This window comes from Quercus lobata, chromosome 10 (genome assembly GCF_001633185.2).
Source record: "Quercus lobata isolate SW786 chromosome 10, ValleyOak3.0 Primary Assembly, whole genome shotgun sequence".
In the NCBI taxonomy this organism is placed as follows: domain Eukaryota; kingdom Viridiplantae; phylum Streptophyta; class Magnoliopsida; order Fagales; family Fagaceae; genus Quercus; species Quercus lobata.
In genome coordinates this window covers 65,857,895-65,873,846 of record NC_044913.1, presented here as the reverse complement: position 1 = coordinate 65,873,846, position 15,952 = coordinate 65,857,895, and the positions used below count along the sequence as shown (strand labels likewise).

Below are 15,952 nucleotides of genomic sequence, written 5' to 3'. Positions count from 1 at the left end.
CAAATTTAAAAATAATAATAACTATTAACTAAATAAATACTTAATTAACTTAGTTTAGTTTTTTTTTATATATCAAAATAAAGTTAAACAACTAAATATTAACTTACTTAAACCCATAAATTTTTATTCTTTTTTTTATATTTCTTATTTATTTATTTATTTTTCCACTTAATTATCTACTACATTAATTATTGAGTTTATGTGAAACATTAGCTATCTACCACGTGTATAAAGTGCAACACATATCACATTAAAATAATTAAACAAATAGATAAAATCTCTTGATTTCTGATAGAATTAGATGGGACAAGTCCTGTAGCTAAAGATATTGGGCGTCAGCCGGATTGCGTGGATGATTTAGCAGATGCAAAAATGTAAGAGACAACCAAGATGGTAGAATAAAAAAGTAATAAATTTATTTAAATATCTCCCCCATTTATTACCCTATCTACCCCACAACCCATTCTACACACTTCTGCTTGTCTCTCTCTTTTAACTCTTTCTAAGTTCAAAATCCTCTTGAAGAAGAAGAACATGTCCTTCTGCTCGTTGCCTCGTTCTTGATTCCGAAAGCAGATAAGTATGTATTTAACTTGTTTTCTTTTTCGTTTTCTCTGTGTCTCACACACAAGCACTCTCTCAGATCACCCACATACCTCAAAACGTCTCTTTTTTTTTTTTTTTTCTCAGTGATGCGTGTCAATGGAGAGGAGAGGTATAGAGGCAAAAAGAAAACCTATCGTTTGTTGGGTAATTAAGAAAACCGCAGTGTACCTTACCTTCAGGCCTTTATTAGTTTGACTTTTCTCTCATACAGTCATATACCTTCATTTACTCTTTTCCACTCTCCCACCTTCCTACTTATTCCTTAACACTCCCAAGCCAGCCCTGTTCCCTGTGCTCCACTCCATGGCCGAGATTCTCCCACCTCCAATCTCGCCCATTCTCTTGCTTGCTCGTCTCCGCCAGTACTGTGAACTTAGATTTGTGAAGATGTACTGGGAATGCATTAGAAGAAGACGTAGAAAACGACACCATTGCCAAAATGGTATTTTTCCATGACATTGTTATCTCTTCCTTCAAGTCTTTTATTTAAAGCCATATTCTGTTTTTTTTTTTTTTCCCCTCTATTTGGTTGTTCTAATTAGTGTGATCCTTTGCAGGAGTTTGGAATGGGATGGTTAGGAAAGATTTCAAGTAAGTTTACAAATTATTCTTTAACAAAAAAAATAGAAATAAATATTTGTTTAAATTGAAAAAAGTAAATAATTGTGCCCTCTAATAGTTAAATCAACAATTTTATTTCATCATTAATAATATAAAACATAAATAATTTTATTGATTTATAATTTTATGCCAATAACACATGTTCTATATGGCTTTGGTTTCTTAGATGCATATTATGCTTGTATTTAAGTAGTCAATTGTTCTTTAGTTTTAGAGGATTGGGTGTTCTGTTGTAATTTATCAATGCGAAGTTTTAATTTATCATAAATAAAGACTTAAATTTGCGTATTCTAGTATTCTTAACCAGTACTTTATTTTAAAATTTTGCAACCAAATGCTTTCTGAAAGTTTCTTTAACAAAGCATATAATCCGCTACTAGTTTTGCTAAGGAATGTTAGGATTGAAATCTATGGTTTGATTGTATAGCTGGATTTGAGGTCAGCTAGGCCTCCAAGAATTGGAAAAAAAAAAAAACAAAGAAAGGAAAAGAAAAGAACAAAGAAAGAAGAAGAAAAGAACGGAGAGAGAAGAAAGAAGAAATTGTATTTCAGAATTACACTTTGCTTGATTAACCCGTGTACAACTCCTTGGTCTCTTATAAACCACACCTCACAATTACACCTCACAGCTGTCACCAACTCACTGGTCTGCAACTAACTCTAACTGCCCTTGCACAGTCACTAACCACTGACACTAACCAAACCGTATACCCTACAACACTCAACAATGATATGCAAGCCTCATATCTACACTTACGCACTCAGGCACTAGGCACTAGGCACTTGTACTACACTATCCAGCTACTACCTTACAACCATCCTATAACCCAACATACAAACCAGCTACTGCCATACAACCATTCTATAACCCAACATACAAACCCGACGAACACCCTTGCTAAATAAACTCACTATGGCAATAATTTTGTTAGTTGGCCGGATTTAGAACTCGAGTTTCTAAAGCTCGAGTTCGTTATTTTGATTATTCCTTACGTGGACAAAAATGCCACGTGGAGCCACGGCAAATCAAGTCTATAAGACTCGATTTTTGGCCACCACGAAAACAAAAATCAGAAGCACTTTCAAACGGCACATTTGAAAGTGACAGGAACTCTTTCAACCTCACTCACTCAAACTCACTCTCAAACTCCTCAAACTCCGCCCTCTCTCACTCACTCACTCACTCTCACTCTCAAACTCACTCACTCACTCTCAAGCCGTTCGTAGCCTGCCATTCGTTGCCCGCCGTTTGTAGCGCACCGTTCGTAGCTCGCCGGTTGTAGCCCACTGTTCGTAGCACACCGTTCGTAGCCCATTGTTCGTACTCTCTCTTTTCAGGTTCTGGGTTCTCTTTTTCTTTTTTTTCTTTATGCGATTTTTTGATTTGTGTGATGGGTATTGTAAATTTGAGTTCTTTTCTGTTTTGGGTTCTTGAAATTTTGGGTTTTTGTAGCTCAGTGTTAGTGGTAGCACATCTCATGAAAGAAATAGAGAATCACTGCACCTAATAATCTCTTACTTCTATTTTGGTTACATAAACTAGCGAAATTAAACAAAGGTAATACAATTTTCCAGAATAATACTTATAACTTGGCACAAAAGGTGAAAAAAAATAGTAATCACCTAGCTACCCAGTAGACAACAAAAAGAAAACCAAACAGTACAAGACCCTTGAAAAAAAAAAAAGCAGAAATGGGAGAGGCATCAGGTGTCTAAGATTACCATTTAACAATATTACACCAATTTGCCTTCTGCTCTTCTCAAATATCAATGGCCGTGTAATTGATTGAATGATGAGAGGCCATTTAGAGCAATTTTTGCTAGCATTGAACAGTAAGTAACTAAAGTTTGAAAACATAAGACGGAAGCATTAGTCAAATCAGCATAGCACCCACTTCAGTTAGATTTCCATGATTAGGTAACAACTGCTTCACGTCAACACTTCTAAATGTTTTAGATACTTAACAATGATATGGAATTTCTTTAGATACTTCCATCACATCAGATGCTTTATAAATGTTTCAGAACTTTGAAAATACTTTAAGGAAAGTAATGGGATAAGCATCGGGTACACCATGATTGGTAGGATGTGACCCTTTTAGGCGATGAAAAAGATATAATTGTAAGGAGAAAAAAAAAGGTATGAAAGGTTTACAACATATGATTAGGCATGCAAAACTAGGGATGTTGCATGCTTAGAATATCACTTGCACAACAATAGTAAATCAAATTAAAATTTTAACAAAAGATTTACACACACATATATATAAGCTATGTTTTTCTTTTATTTGCTAAGCTACACTTGTGACAAGTCAATCTTGAACCCAGATTTTTATGGGGAGAGGAAGTGCTACTTGAGCTAGAGCTCATTGGCATAAACTAATACTGTTTGTCACTAAATCCTTGCTTGTGAAAATAAAGCAACATTTTCATAGTAGAAGATGAATATAGTTCTCATTAAGGCATTTTCACCGTTTCACAAGATGTATTAGTTGAGCTGCAGAAATGTTGTTTAACTATTTGAGCAAGTCAATTAAAATCCATACTACAAACATAGGTATTTGAGCTAGAAACTTTCAGGTGGAAGGATCTGTTTTTTCATAACAGAGTACCTCTTTTTTTTTTTTTTTTAAGTAGTAGTAGAGACCTGAATTTTAACAACTGACTAGTAATAAATATTTTACCTAATAAACTCTGCATGCTTCAGACAAGCAGGTTGTTTCTAATTTTCCTTTTAATTGTTAGATTTAATGTTTCTTGTATTTTATGCAGAGAGATAGATAAGTGGACATAGGTAGAGAAATATAAAGTTATCACTTCTTAAGAGTTACTTCATTATTGGGATTCAAGCGCAAATCTTCCATCAATATCAACTCTATTATTCAACTCCTCCCTAGAAAATGTTCACTATTTCAAAATCACAAAAATATGTTATGGGGAGAAGCAAAGGACTATAACATAAAACAAACAACTGGTAGCAAAAAGGGAGAAGCAAACCTTTACAAGATCCTCTAGCATGTTGTTTCAATGATATACAAATATCATGGGTCTGCACAGCTGCGAAGGAACTGAATGTAGATCCATGCCAATTTTCTGTACCCAAACCTTGTGTGCTTCCTTTGCTCTATGGTCCATATCTAAAGCTCGTATTAGTTGCCCATATGTTCCCAATGTGGTTCCCTGTCCCTTGCTTAGCATCCATTTAATCACCTAGGAGAGATTAAGAAAGGACTATAACATATAAATCATAAAAGAAAAATAATGAATCAGTCTTAAATATATATATATATATATATTCTTAACATTGAAACAGAAGTTTAAAATAATTAAATACTATTTTTCCAGTTCTCAAAAATAGATTAGAACACAACCCAATATTTGCATGTTGTAGATAGCTAGTCTCAACTTTCCTTAAAGCATAAATATGTATGTATGTGTGTTTTTAAGTCTTAGATAGCTATTCTCACTGTCCTTAAAGCATAAATCGGTTTCTAATAATTAGCTGCTTGTAAATACCCTAACCATCCTAACAATTGGTTCTTGACGAATATCTGCTGCAGAAATAAATTGGTTCTTGACGAGTATCTTAACAATTGGTTCTCAAGAAAATAAGTTGCATGTACATGGAAAAACAATGCATATTTGTAATATTTACTATATATTAAGAACAAATAATAGTAATATAAATCTATAGTTGACATATGAAGGCCTCAATCACCAAAGAATAAGTTGTCTAATACCTTAGCCAAAATACACTACTGGTCTCTAAATTTTAGCCCAAGAGTGATACAACCGCTATAATTTTTATTGATTTTGTAGGACCCGGGCCCACTTGTGTGCTGTGGTCGCACTAAGGAGATGGCAAATGTTCAAATGCAAGATAATCGGGTGATTGACATTATCAAATTGCTAAGGTTGGAAGGATTGTTTAGAGCCCCTTCCAGAGAGATAGATCATTGCCTAATATTGGCCCTAGTTGAGCGATGGCAGCCGGAGACTCATACGTTCCATCTTCCACATGGTGAGATGTCAATCACCCTACAAGATGTGGAGGTGATTTTCAGACTTCCTATAGACGGTGAGGTCTTGGTTGGGCCGATTGCTGTGGAGAATGGGGAGTGGAGTCAAGTGTGTAGGGAGTTGCTTGGTTTTACTCCGTCGAATGACAATAAAACTTTGGTGGGCCAAAGAATTCTCATCATCCGACTTGTTGAGGCCATTGCAGCGCCACTGTCTCATGACGCAACGGAGATTCAGATATATCAGTATGCCTGGTGCTATATTTTAGCGCTAGTAGGGGATAAACTTTTCATGGACAAGTCAGGAGATAGGGTGCATCTGATGTTCTTGGAGTTCATGCGTAACCTTAGTGATCCACGGCAGTATAGTTGGGGTAGGGGTTACCTGGCCTGATTGTACAGGGAGTTGTGTCGGGCAAGCGAGAAAAGTGCATCGCAGATTGGTGGGGCGTGCACCTTGGTCTAGTATTGGGCATGGGCAAGGTTGCCATTCTTGTGCCCGAGGATAGAGCTCCCACCTGGATGTGATTATGGCCCATGGCCATATGCTCCACTTGCATTTAAGTAAGTATTTTCCTAATATTTAGTTTGTTATGCAATGTACTCTTCTTAATAACTAAATTATATTATCGTTCTTATGTTATTCGCTCGTAATTGTAGGTGGGTGTGGGTGCGGGTGCCAAGCTCGAAGAGTAGGCCATCCGGCACGGCCTTGGTCCACTATCGCGAGCAATTAGTGACAATGCAGCCAGATCAGGTAATAATATTCAAAAATTCGATTTGGTTATAATAATTTCCCTTAAGAATATGATTGCTTCATCCTTTAACATATCTTTTGTTAAAATTTTTATTTTTTCCTTTATCTATGTGTTCTCCCTTGTTTCACTTTTTAAGATGCTATGATAATTGTTTTTTGTTTCTATTGTAGATTGTGTGGCAGCCATACGAGGCAGACTTCGGTCACCTTCCTGAATTCTGTGTTGCAGGGAGGGATACGTGGACAGCAAGGGTGCTGCTTGTGTGTTTTTGCATAGTAGAGAGACACCACCCGGATCATGTTCTTCGACAGTTTGGGTTGGCGCAGCAGCAGCCTGACGATGTTGTCTATGATGATAGACTGCATAAAATAGACTTACGTGGGAAGGTGGAAAGGAATTGGAGGGAGGAGCATGGACTGTATATCATTTCATGGGAAATGAGGCGACAACAAGTTTGTCATGCACCTCCTCAGATTGGTGAGATGCCCCGCGATCATGCCTATTACGTCTGGTACCGTCTGGTCACTCGAAAGTATGTCAACCGCAACAATGCTAAATTAGATATAATGGTAATGTGTTCTAATTAGATTTTATTGCCTATTTCGTTTTACTTGAGTACATGTATGAACGTAGAATCAATTTCTATGAATTTTTCAGCAAATCTGATTAAAGAGTTTCTGTTACATATAGTATTCTAATAAAACTGTTAGTTTTTAGTTGAGTATTTGAGTAGATTAATAAGTACTATATTACCCATTCATTAATTGATATATAACTGTCTTAAATATGATTGTACTGGTTCTTTTTCCGTTTCAGATTCAAAGCCATTTAGCGTTGTTGGCGATGCTTCCTGAAGGCAGCGAAGCTCACAACCATGTCCGGCGTGTCCTAAATAATGTGGCTGGCCTTGGTGGTGGTCCTGCAGCAAATGGGCAGGCAAACAATGGGCATGAGACTAAACCAACAGCTACTGCAACCCCAAGCACAAGTGTAGCACCCGTAAGTACACGGACCCGTGCTCAGCGTGCTATTGCAAGCCCAAGCACAAGCGCAGCTAGGGACTATGGTCGGCCTGCTATAGCAATCCCAAACACAAGTGCAACCAGGGGCCGTGGTATGCCTGCTACAGCAAGCCCAAGCACAAGTGCAGCCATGGGCCGTGGTTGGCGTGCAACAACCCCTCGGGTTGTAACTAGTCCTGAGATGCCTGCACCCATCCCACACTCATCTTCTCAACCTAAGGTCCCTCCACACATTCCAAATGCACCTCCTCAGCCCAAGGTCCCTTCACCCAGCCCACCTTCGCAGCCTGATTTTGATCTCAGTATTGATCAAAATGTGACCCCTCCTATACTCCTCGAGACACCCTCTTACCCACCTACCAGCTCTACTGCACCCATTCCTGGCCTCTACATAGAGCATTATTACCCACCTACCGCATCCTCATCTGACCCTCTGGGACCTCCGGTTGGGATTAACTCTCTACAGCCACATACTGATGTATCAGACGAGCACCCCCGTCATCAGCCCTCACCCCCACGAGGTAGACCGCAACGCACTAGAAGAGCACCAACTTGTGGGACAGGTGGACACAAAATAGGACACTGAGGCAGCTCTATGGTATGATAACATTAATTAGAATGTAATGATATATTTTGTAGTTCACTTTATTCTGATCATTATACCGAATCTTGATTGCATGCATCTAATGGAATTTGCAGCATGATGATGAGCCTAAGGATGATGCCCCGCAGCCTCCTCCCCCGCCCAAACATTACACAAGGGTTAAAAAATGCAAAATTGGTGAACCTTGAGTAAGTGCTAAAGTCATGGAATTGGACCATAATATCGACTTTTCAATATGCATTAGTGAATTCTTTTAATTGATGGATGGAGCTGCCCTTTCTAAGATTAGAGATTAATGAATCTTTATGCTTCTAACACAATATGTTTTATGTCTTTTTGTTATAGATTTTGTTGTAAAATGAATTTTTAAATATATATAATTGTTACTGATTTTGTTCACTTTTGCGCTGTGTATTGACTGCCTTGAGGATTGGATTTGTTGGTAGAGCAAGTTATTGATGGGCTTGATAAAGTTGTGATGACAATGAAGAAGGGTGAGTAAGCAATTGCATTTTTCCATATATAATGTGGGTTTCATACATGTACTTAGCTGCATTAATTTAAAATAGTTGCACTGCACCAAGTAATTTGCCTCTTAGTTCTAGGAAATAAAAGTGAGTAATTACTTTTGTAAGTCATTCTGCTGCTAAGTGTAGTAATATAGTCTTGTTTGGTTTTATACTGCAGGTACCACTTACTAGGAAGCAATGCTTATTGTTGATCACTGCTGGTTGTTTAACACACTTTTTCTTTGATCACTTGTTTGAGGTATGTAGGACCTAATATGCTATGTTGCTGACTGTAATTATTGCATTCTTCCTTTGGGTATGACAGTAATCTTATTTTTTAAGGTCTACTTATTATTTATTGACTTTTAGATATTGTAGAGTACTTCCAAAATTTAGATCTTCACGGGAATTTTTGCTTTTTTGAAGGTTGCTCTGCTTAATCTAATAACAATTTCTTCAACTTGGGCAAGAGTAATTGATGTTATGGACAGCGAGGTCTGTTTGCTGCCACAAGATATCTGATAACAAGTTGATATTTTGATTCATATTTAACTTGTTCTGTATTCAGTCAGGTTCAAGATTGTTTGGGTTCATTGGTGCTGGTGCCACAGTTGGCCAACTTTTTGGGTCATTGTTTGCCACCGGAATAGCTTTGTTGGGGCCATGTATGATTGCTTGTTCAGTTCCTTGGAAATTGTAAATTTGCTTAACTCTCTTTCCTTCTTGTTTTTGGTGGGTTTTAATCTAAGGTTGACTCCTTGCAGTTCTACTCCTATTTGCTGCTTTGCTAATGGAATTTGCTGCACAGTCATCAAAGGGGATAAACAAGGATGTATCCCATAATTCCCATCTTCCTGAGGAATTAACTCCCATCAGGTCAGCTATATCTCTAATTTTTTGATTGCATAAATGACTAAAAGATGGTAAAATTCTCTAGGTTGTGTTCATAATTTCTCTTGTTCTTTTCTTCTTTCATTTATTTGCTTCTTTTTCTTTGCGTATTTCCTATAATAACAGTACTAGCCTTAATGTAGTTAAATGGCCTTGAATCTATATGCTGACATGTGGTTTATGTAATCTGAATAATAAATATATAAATGACAAGATTCTGTGTAAGGTTGCATAATAATCTATATGTATATTGTAAGGTTGAATAATAATCTATATGCACTACTATGGATATTGTAAGGTTGCATTTAATGTTTGCACACATGCATAGAGTTTTCAGCATCTCTTGTGTATATGTGTATATAAATATATATATAAATCATTGTTTGATAAGTAGCTTTTCTGGTACACTATCGGTGACTCTTAGTCTTGACCAACAAAAATATATTTGTGTGCAAACCTTTTTCTTTTAAATGCAGTTTTAAGTTGTTTGCTCTTGTTAATTTGTAGGGCCCTTGCAGATCAGTTGGAAGGCACCAAAGAGGAGGAACATAAGAAGTATCGTGGCATGGTGGTAGAATATATTATGGTACATGGATTTTGAAAGGAATAAAACTTTTATCCATGACTTTTCCCCCCTTTTGTTGAGAAAATTGATCTCACACCCTTTCTCCATTTCTCCACTATATGGTGTTCTTAACCATATTTAGTATTTTCTGAAAAACTATTTGTTTTTTATAAGTAAATTAACCATATGTTATTTATTCTTCCATAAGTAAATGGACTGCAGTAATTAGTGCATTTTGAGCTCTAATAAGCATAGAAGGGCTGAGAATTTACTCTAATTATTATTGGACTTTCTATTGATTGTTCCGAGTTGTCTCCTTTTGAGCAATATTCAGATTCTCATTAATGTGCTATTTCTAGGTTAACTGTTGTGGAGGTACAAGAGAAGCTTTTTGAAATCATTGTTTGATTGGTCCCAAACCATAGGCATTAGTGATTGGCATTCTATTATAGATTTTATTGATTCCCTTTCTTTTCATTTATAACGATTGGAGCTTGTAATCTTAATGCTGTGTTCACATCTAGTGTGCATGAAAGTACTCTCTCTCTGAATAAATTTTTATTACTTGTAGGAAAATATATTGTGTTATAATGTAAAAATACTATTCAGGAATTGAACTGAAAACGTGATTGAACACAGCAAAAACATGGGAGACCAATCTTCCTGAAACTTAACCAGCGACCTCAAAGAGAGTATATGCAACTTTTGATACCTGACATGATGAAAGTTTCTATTTATGCACCATATTTTCTTCTGTCAAAATATTTTTGTAATAACTTTTTTGGCTGGAAGAATTTTGAAACATGGAAATACCAGGTGGAGTTTTTACATTTCTATGAATTTTTTTTCTTTGATAAATACATGTCTATGACATTGTTGCTTTGGTTAATATGAAATGAATAATTAGCTATCATGAAACTTGAAGAGAAGCATAGCATGTTTCAATTGATTTTTGTTACTGGGTTGTGCTGCAAGAGGGTATTGTTAAAGTGGGTGTGTGTGACATACATACATGTGTGTATGTCTTATTGGAGATAGATACATAATGGTGCACGTAAACATTTAACTTTATTTATGAAACTCATTCCTTTTTCGGGTTAATAACAATATGACTGGATGGGATTGATTTTTACGTAACTGACAGTTTTGGTGAAGGGTTATATGATTCTTGCAAGGATGTAAAGTTTGGTACCATGAATTCTCGGGCTATACAATTTATTGGTGCTGGTGCTCAAAATTTTAAAGGTAATCCGATCCTTCTAAAATGGCATCCTTAGGATATGTGTGCAATATTTTTATGCTAAAGTGGGGGATAGTTATTGAGACTTCTACTGTATGAATCATGTTTTTGAGTGTACACTTTGTGATAAGTAAAAAATATTCATTAGAAGAGCAAAGGGCCACAATCCAAGTATATGGGAAGTATACAAGAGATGTAAAAGGTTTCCCATGTCCTTGCCTATGCGAGAATGGCTTAGCCATCATCTATAGACCCCTCTGTGTTTGGAACAAACTAATTTGCTGGAAATTTTCTAATTGATTAGAAATTTGTGCAACTTATGGACTATTTTAGACCTTTTGAATTTGGAAGCAGATGGTCAATTAGTCATGATTACCTGTACTCTTATTCCATCATATGTTCAGAGACATTAATAAAAGCATGTATTTTGAAATTTTCACTTTCCTAGATTATAGTGTAGTATTGTGCTTGACTGCTTTCCAATCAGTTTTGCCATGTGTAAAAAAGGCATTACTCTATGATTGGGATAGATGAAAGACCTAGTTGATAGCTCCACTGAATATATGGTCCCTAGCTGTCAGTCAACTTTAAAGAATATATGGTCTTATTAGCATTCCTTTTAGAATCATAACTGATTTTGGATGGCAGTGTTGCAGAATGAGATATTCTTTGGTTAGAGAGTTGCATCTAAATGAGCCCAATAATTGGTTGGTACAGATGACGTAAACGAAATTAGTTATTCTGGCCATATTATTGATCCAAATTGGGAGTACATGACTTTGGGAAAATAGTGGAATCAGAGTCTTATTTGAGCAATCAGAGTCTTTTACGTTTTCTTTATTTTGAGTGGGTGATACCTTCAAAGGTTACTGATTTGTTCCTTATGTTTGGAGGGCAAAGTAACGGATCAATATGGAATGCTACTCTACATATAACATGGGTGATTTGTAGAGAACAAAATGATAGCAGTATGAGTGAATGTTTGCTTGCTTGCTTTTGGCTGCATCCTCATTTTTTGGGTTTATAAATAGACTTTCTAGACAAGATGAATCTTAAATGTGGTCTTTAGGTGAACCTTTGTACACATCTTCTGTATACTTTACGTCCCTTTTTTTCCTAATAAAAAATTCAGTATTACTAGTGTTGCAACATGTGCTTGAGTATGCCAGGTCGTTTGTTTTTGGGGCTAATTTCTGTTTTATTTTTAATTTTAATTTTCTTTTAAACGTAGGACAGGCAACTCAATCTGATGTCATGTCACTTTGATTCCTGTTCTTCATTTTCCTGCTGTTTTTATTTAATTATTTTAAAACTTTTAACCTGGGGTTTGGTGTGCTCAAAAGGAGAATCTAATTAAAAAATTGATTATAGTTTGATCCTTTTTTGGTTTACCTGATACAATGTTGCAGGTGGCTGTTGGTGATGTTATGTATATTGAAGCAAATAGTGGAGCAGTAAAGAGGGTGGGCAGAAGTGATGCTTTCGCTACAGAATTTGACCTTGAAGCAGAAGAGTATGTTCCACTTCCTAAAGGAGAGGTTCACAAAAAGGAGATAGTTCAGGTCTGTTTTCATTTAGCTACTAGTTCTTTTGTGTATGTTGCATATTCTTAAATTCATAAGTGACATACTGATTTATAATAATAGTGTTGGACATTTCCTGACTATGTGTGTTCCATATGAGATCAGGATTCAAGATAGTTGCGCATTTCAAATTTTTGACTGTGAGTGTAGTTAGTAATTGCAGCATTTCTTTCATAAATGCCATATCGACATTGTGTGAAGCATATGCCATCAAAATATATAGAATTTAAGCTGCATATTTGTTTGACCTATGAGGGAAATGCGTTACAGAAATTATCTGACGAGACGTAACTGACTCTTGAACTTGCTTGAATTTCTCTTATGACTGCAGCCGACCCAAGGATGATATGGCTAGAATTTAATGCCTCTTAAGTTGGTTGAACTTATCAGCTTGTGACTCTTGCTGGCTTAGTAAGTTGTTGAGCTTCTTATAGGATTTGTAACCATTAGGCCTGTTCTAAGTGGTAAAGTGGGGGGTGGAGTTGGGTGGTTCATTCAATCATATTTTGCTCAGCCAAAGAAAAAAAGGGAAAGAAAAGAGAACTAGGAGAGAGAGAAAGAGTGAGACTGAGCTTAATGTATATAAGCATTGCTTTTGGTTCATACATACTAGTTCTACTTTTTGTTTATCATTAAATCCTATATTCTATGGTATCTTACTGCAGATACAAAGATGCTAGCAAAACTTCATTTAAATCCTCGACAAGACTAGAATGTATGATGCAAGACTATCCAAAAACTTTGCCTCCATCAGCAAGAGTTGGATTTACGGTAATTTATTCTTTCTTGAGTGAACAAGTGGATTTTCAGCAAGTTAAAATCACTTACAATCTGACACATTTTTCAAAATTTGATTGCTTAGATGTTTAGATGGATTTGGTATTTTGCTCTCTTATAATAGCACTTCACATTGTTTTGTGACGGTGCATGCTATAAAGACATTGCCACTATTGTGGTGCTCATTGTTAATGCAATAGTTATTCTGTGATGATTAGGTGATGGATGCATGGCTTGCTTATCCACCTGTGAAGAACAACCCTGAGGATGCTGCTAAGGTAAGAATATTGTATAAATATTCTGTTTGTTAGCTATTTTGGAGGGTTTTCTGAAAAAAAAAAAGAAAAGAATGAAAGTTCTTTTTTGACTAAGACAAGTTATAGTCTGATCTGATGGTTTATTAAATAATTTTTTTATTTTATAAAAATGTCATACAGTGCATTTCCTTGATTGATGGCATGGGGATTTTGTGATGTTGGAACTAATTAAAATTCATGCCATAGTATAAGACAGACTACCCCCTTTTTTCTATGACTGAATATACATTTTACGTATGTTTATATGGTCAATATATGCTCCTCCATACAAGAGATCCTCAATTATCAAGTGGTAAACACAATGTGATGGTTTTGTTAAAGAAGATATTCGGAAGTTTTGCCTCATTTTATGCAAATTTGTGGTCAGGTCTGCACTTCCATTGTTGAAACAATTGTTTGAACCATCCTGAAAATTATATCATCCATGTTACATATTTGTACCTATACATAGATTGCTTGATACAGTAGTTATGATTAATTCAATTAATATTCCCAAATTAACCACTGAGTGTGATCTACTATCGTGTTACCAAGTGCCTCCAAAGATGTTAGATGCTTTTTAAGTCCCTGTATAGCTACGCTTATTTTGTTAGAAAAGGCAATTTCCAGCTCTCAAAATGTTTTTGTGGGGTTCAAGGGAAACCTAGTTCTGCACCTCTTGTGGTGCTTGGACAAGTTCTGTTGTAGATGGGCTCAGTGGTGGGGGTTTACCTGCTTGGATGAAAATGGTGGTTAAATTGATTTTGTGCAAGTGATGGAGGTTGGTGGCATGTGTGACAGCGGTTGCTTATATATATATATATATATATACATATTTTAATTCTTGTATGTGATGCTTTAATTACTTTGATCTTTTGTGTTTTTAGTGGTCTACAAACAATAATGCTTTTGTCATCTGGGCCTTACCTCATAGTTGCCTAGAAACCTTGACTTAAGTTACTTTGATGTTTTAAATTCTGAACAGGAATCTTATAAAAATTTCTGAATATGAATCTGTTTTCATGCAGAGGGACTGATATGAACTGTCCTCATGGCATACCTGTCGACTTGTTGGACCGGTTGGTTATTATCCGAACACAGACTTATGATGTTGCTGACATGATAAAGGTTCAACCCAAATTTTGTGTTCTCTCACTGCCTACAATTTCTCTTCAACTCCTAACCATATTATCATTGTCCACATACTGATATTTTTGGTCTTTATTACTGTCAGATTTTGGCTCTCCGTGCAAATGTGGAGGACCTAGTAATAGATGACGAAAGTTTGGCTTACCTGGGTGACATTGGTCTACAAGCATCCTTAAGGTTTGGCTTAATCTTTAGATTTGCTGTTTCTGAGTCCCATCCCTCAAAAGATATTTAGTGACGCTTCTGTCATCTCTTCAGGAATGCAGTTCAGCTGTTATCGCCCTCCACTATTATGGCAAAAATGAATGGCCGTGACAATATCTGCAAGGTGATAATATAATTTGGATTAATCTGTAATCAATGTGATTGAAGATGATTTAAAATATTGCAGAATTCTTCTTCCATCAACTACATTAGTAATTTTGTTTCAATTTATATGATTTATAGGCGGATATTGAGGAAGTGAAAGCTCTCTATATGGATGCAAAGTCTTCAGCAAGACTTCTTCAAGCGCAGCAGGAAAAATACATTTCATGAAAATTCTAAACAATTTTCCCTGAATGTCAAAGGTAGTCTGGATTTGGAAGTAGCATTATTTAGGTTCGGTTAGCTTCTCTGTCGTGGGTTTTGAAAGAGCAGGAGGTTTTGGTCAAAGACTTTGGCTTCGTTGATAATTAATGTGTGTAAAGGCGAAATGTTTCAAAGTGTTCCAAGCTACGGGAAATTTGTATTTGTCACATGAGTAGTGTCATGGTTATGCTGTCAGCAGCAATGCAAGTGGTGAAACTCTAGTTGTTGCACCATTCTGTTAATGAATGCATCGGTGTATGGAACTAAGCTTTCAAATACACTTCATATTTACCCTGGAAAATTACTAACCCAGTTATGTGATGATCACTAATTCTTTACTTTATTTACCAATTTTTATGCGAATCTGTGTGAGCTTTATTTACAGCATGGAAGTAGCCATTGCTTTATATTTTCTTCCTGACTCCTGTGCTTCACATGCTACTTGAAGAGATAGTGATCAAGGGTAAATTGGAAGATATATATATATATATATATATATATATTGCTCGAGTTGTTAAACCATTACTATATAAGTCCAATTTCAACATCAAACGTGGGTTTCCTGAAATTATGAAAGAAGGAAAAACTAATAATTTGGTTTTGATGGTGAATGAGATAGTATGTATCCTTTCATTCCTTTGCACATAGACATTCTTAAGGGTTATGTGTGGAGAGTATTGCAGGACATAATCATCCGAACTCGTCTATAGAGTGAAAGATTATTTTCTTATACGTAGGCAGA

At 36.0% G+C, this 15,952-nt stretch overlaps 3 protein-coding genes across 7 annotated transcripts; all 3 read left to right on the top strand.

The window, feature by feature from the left end:
* Positions 1 to 392: 392 nt before the first annotated feature.
* Positions 393 to 7,790, top strand: LOC115963256 (leucine-rich repeat extensin-like protein 5). 3 transcript variants are annotated; one of them, XM_031082194.1, is made up of 7 exons: positions 393 to 580; positions 691 to 1,048; positions 1,164 to 1,197; positions 5,907 to 6,003; positions 6,175 to 6,573; positions 6,821 to 7,624; positions 7,726 to 7,790. In XM_031082194.1, the coding sequence occupies exons 2-6, from the start codon at positions 910 to 912 to the stop codon at positions 7,610 to 7,612; spliced, it is 1,461 nt and encodes a 486-aa protein (XP_030938054.1). In that variant the 5' UTR covers positions 393 to 580; positions 691 to 909; the 3' UTR covers positions 7,613 to 7,624; positions 7,726 to 7,790. The 3 variants fall into 3 exon arrangements, with proteins under 3 accessions (XP_030938054.1, XP_030938055.1, XP_030938056.1); XM_031082195.1 differs by lacking the exon at positions 393 to 580 and adding an exon at positions 5,047 to 5,810 and having other exon boundaries at positions 996 to 1,048; XM_031082196.1 differs by lacking the exons at positions 393 to 580; positions 691 to 1,048; positions 1,164 to 1,197 and adding exons at positions 1,728 to 2,565; positions 5,047 to 5,810.
* A 1-nt stretch (position 7,791) lies between these two features.
* On the top strand, positions 7,792 to 9,828 carry LOC115963258. Its single transcript, XM_031082200.1, has 7 exons — positions 7,792 to 7,818; positions 8,059 to 8,124; positions 8,318 to 8,398; positions 8,566 to 8,634; positions 8,708 to 8,804; positions 8,904 to 9,015; positions 9,538 to 9,828. The coding sequence occupies exons 4-7, from the start codon at positions 8,623 to 8,625 to the stop codon at positions 9,629 to 9,631; spliced, it is 315 nt and encodes a 104-aa protein (XP_030938060.1). The 5' UTR covers positions 7,792 to 7,818; positions 8,059 to 8,124; positions 8,318 to 8,398; positions 8,566 to 8,622; the 3' UTR covers positions 9,632 to 9,828.
* Positions 9,829 to 10,716: 888 nt separating this feature from the next.
* LOC115963257 (ruvB-like protein 1) lies at positions 10,717 to 15,573 on the top strand. Of its 3 annotated transcripts, none has more exons than XR_004085773.1 (9): positions 10,717 to 10,840; positions 12,245 to 12,397; positions 12,750 to 12,829; positions 13,084 to 13,189; positions 13,414 to 13,473; positions 14,520 to 14,619; positions 14,726 to 14,817; positions 14,907 to 14,968; positions 15,088 to 15,573. XR_004085773.1 is itself a non-coding variant. In XM_031082198.1 (9 exons), exons 5-9 carry the CDS (start codon positions 13,463 to 13,465, stop codon positions 15,175 to 15,177), a joined length of 363 nt encoding a protein of 120 aa, XP_030938058.1. In that variant the 5' UTR covers positions 10,717 to 10,840; positions 12,245 to 12,397; positions 12,750 to 12,829; positions 13,084 to 13,189; positions 13,414 to 13,462; the 3' UTR covers positions 15,178 to 15,573. The 3 variants fall into 3 exon arrangements, 2 of the variants coding, with proteins under 2 accessions (XP_030938058.1, XP_030938059.1); XM_031082198.1 differs by having other exon boundaries at positions 14,899 to 14,968; XM_031082199.1 differs by lacking the exon at positions 12,750 to 12,829 and having other exon boundaries at positions 14,899 to 14,968.
* The last annotated feature ends 379 nt before the right edge of the window (positions 15,574 to 15,952 follow it).